The 2,786-nt window shown below is 32.5% G+C and overlaps 1 protein-coding gene across 1 annotated transcript; it reads right to left on the bottom strand.

Moving 5' to 3' along the window:
- Positions 1-818: 818 nt before the first annotated feature.
- On the bottom strand, positions 819-1,890 carry LOC149180099 (NDR1/HIN1-like protein 10). Its single transcript, XM_089418109.1, has one exon. The coding sequence runs from the start codon at positions 1,810-1,812 to the stop codon at positions 1,198-1,200; it is 615 nt and encodes a 204-aa protein (XP_089274235.1). The 5' UTR covers positions 1,813-1,890; the 3' UTR covers positions 819-1,197.
- Between the last annotated feature and the right edge of the window lie 896 nt (positions 1,891-2,786).

The following is a 2,786-nucleotide window of genomic DNA, read 5'->3' as shown; positions in this document are numbered from 1 at the left end:
TAAAATTAGTTTAAGTGTAATATTATTGGTTTAAAGATTAATTTTTAATTTTTCCTGATTAATCTAATATTAAATATAAGATGATGGGTATTAAAAGTAAAATTATTTTATGCTAAGGCATAATTTATAGTTTAATATGAGGTGTGTGATTGCTTAGTAGTTTAAAATGGAGTTAATATTTGTTTTTCTAATTCATAGTATTATTTGAAATGTAGTATTATTAATCTATAGTATTATTTAGACATGTGGTATTCATAATTCATGAAGTAATTTTTTATTTTTGGACATGTAGTGTTGATAATTTATAATATTTTAATTAAATTTATTTATAAATTAAAATTTTCTATAATAAAATAAGATAAATCTTATTCCATATTTTTTTCAAATTTATATTTATACATAAATATAAATAATTTATATTATGATTTGTGATATGAAATAAATGTGATTTTTATTAGAATATAATAGATAAAAAATTAAATATATCGCAGCCTGTATAATTACAAAAAAAAAAAAAAAAAAATTGTGACATTGACAATCTCATAAAATAAACAAAACAAAAACATCCAAAAGGAATCAAAAACATTTAAAAGTAGAAACAATAAAAACTTTCTCTTTACAAAAAAAATTTGTATGACTATGCAAAAATGCATTTTTACATATATCAATATCTTGAATTTGTAATTTGTAGGAGAGTTGCTGAATACAAGTTCCCCATCATAAAGTGACCATTTGACTTTGTGGATCCAAGTACCCTATTCATAAAGAAGTAGCCACCATATATAGATTGATAATAGTTGAGCACAACCACATTGGGCTAAAATAATATCGATGATGCAACCTTTATTTCTTCTGCAATCTGAACTCATACACCAATATTTTCAAACATACCAAACGAGTAATGTCGAATGTTACATAAGAAAACGGAGCTGTATGGAAACATTTGATGTACAGTGAAAGCCACATCTCCCAAACAAACTACGCATTATTTTCACAGCATATATGATGCTCATCTTCTTCACAAACTACGCCCAAGAAACTCAAACAATCAATCAAATCTAATCTCAACTCATCTCATGAAGTGCTGCAACAAAACATCACAACATACCCAAAAAAATAAAAATAAAATTTACGTAGCAACCAGATGCAGAAGAGGGGATCAACATGAATGTCGTATCTGCAAAGTTGCGAACTATACTATACGTGAACATGGCATTTCATGGGTTCGAAAGATCCTGCTGTATCACCATTCGCCACCACATCTAGGGTAAGATGGCGGCACTTGACACGCAGTGTATAGTGCCTGGATTTCCAGCTCCCTCTCTTGAATCGAATTCTGGCGTACAATCTCAAACCCATATCGACCTTACCAGAGGAATGCTCCAGCTTCAGATCTCTGGAAGTATCTGGCTCCAGAGCAACGAAGTATCCACTTAGAGAAGCGTGCAGGGAGGTGGTGTTCTTGTGGCCCTGAAAGAATGGCGGAATTGAAGCCCATGCGATTTCTTGACCATCATACAAAAGAAATGCATCAATTTTGTCATAGTAAATGGCCACTCTCTTGTTGGGATTCCTGGTCGTAATGTTGAACAACACCTTGGAATTGACAAGCCCATCGTTGCTGATTTCGAATTGGGAAACAGAGCCAGATTCCAAGTAGTACTTCGGCTTCTGGGGTCTCAGAGCCAGCCATGTTATGAGGACTACAAGTCCCAGCAAAACAATAATCCCTCCTCCTGCTGCCACCAGTAATTTCACCCTCTTCCCTAGGGTTCTGGCCAAAGGTTTTTGCTGGCTCTGTCCAGACTCCATTGTCTTGAACTCACAAAACCCCTAACCAGACTGAGCCTCGCTCTCCTCCTCCTCTACTTCTGTTGTTTCTATGACCTCTCACAATCAAATACATATAGTGATTGTTTGATTCCTGCAACTTATGACATTGACAGATGAGATGACATGACTGAGAATAATATTTGGGCCCTTCAATAATATTTTTTTCCCTTATTATATTGGTGGGGAAGAGCTGTAATTATTCAAAGAAGATGCCATTGAATAGCTTGCTGTATGAAGATGCCAAAAGTAAAAGCAATCGTTTGTTTGGCACTTGCTTTGGCCAACTTTAATTAAAGAGCAAACACTGCATTGGGAAAATGCAATTTCATCGTACTACACACCAATCAATTAGGTTAAAGCACGTATTCTTTTCATGTACACGTTTCTAACTTCAATGGTTTCGCATTTTTTTAAGATACTTAAATTAAATTTTTGTTGGATTTTCACACTCACTGTTTTAGAAGATTAACTATTATTTTAAGATGTATGTGATCACTTAAAACTTAATAATAATAGGTTGGAAATTTACTAAATTTTATTAGTTTTGGTGTAATAGAAAACTTCAACATCGTATCAAAGCTTTGGCCAAATTAGATTCAGATTATTCTTAGTCAAATTGGTTTGAGATTTAAAAGATGTTAGATTTTCAAACTCACTTCATTGAGAATTGATCACATAAGCCACTCTGAAATCCACATTGAAATCACTAAAAAAAAATAATGATAATTCTGAGATTTACGCTAAGACCACGTCAAAAAATAATTATAATAGATTGGGATAAAAAAATTCTAAAGCCGAGGCTGGCATCACATCAAAAGGTAATGATAATAGATTGTGATCAACCATTCCAAAGCTTCAGCGCTTCCTTTTTCAATATGGGTACTATGTTCAAAATTTCTTTTACAATACATATTTCTACAAGATTTCCTTTACAATACACATTTCTAACTTCA

Source organism: Pinus tabuliformis, chromosome 3_2, assembly GCF_031772625.1.
Source record: "Pinus tabuliformis cultivar Carrire ecotype Pingquan chromosome 3_2, CPIR1, whole genome shotgun sequence".
Classification (NCBI taxonomy): domain Eukaryota; kingdom Viridiplantae; phylum Streptophyta; class Pinopsida; order Pinales; family Pinaceae; genus Pinus; species Pinus tabuliformis.
This window is presented reverse-complemented; position numbering and strand designations above follow the sequence as displayed.

Coding starts and splice junctions, on each gene's coding strand:
- LOC149180099 (XM_089418109.1), bottom strand. CDS start 1,812: ATGGAGTCTGGACAGAGCCAGCAAAAACCTTTGGCCAGAACCCTAGGG.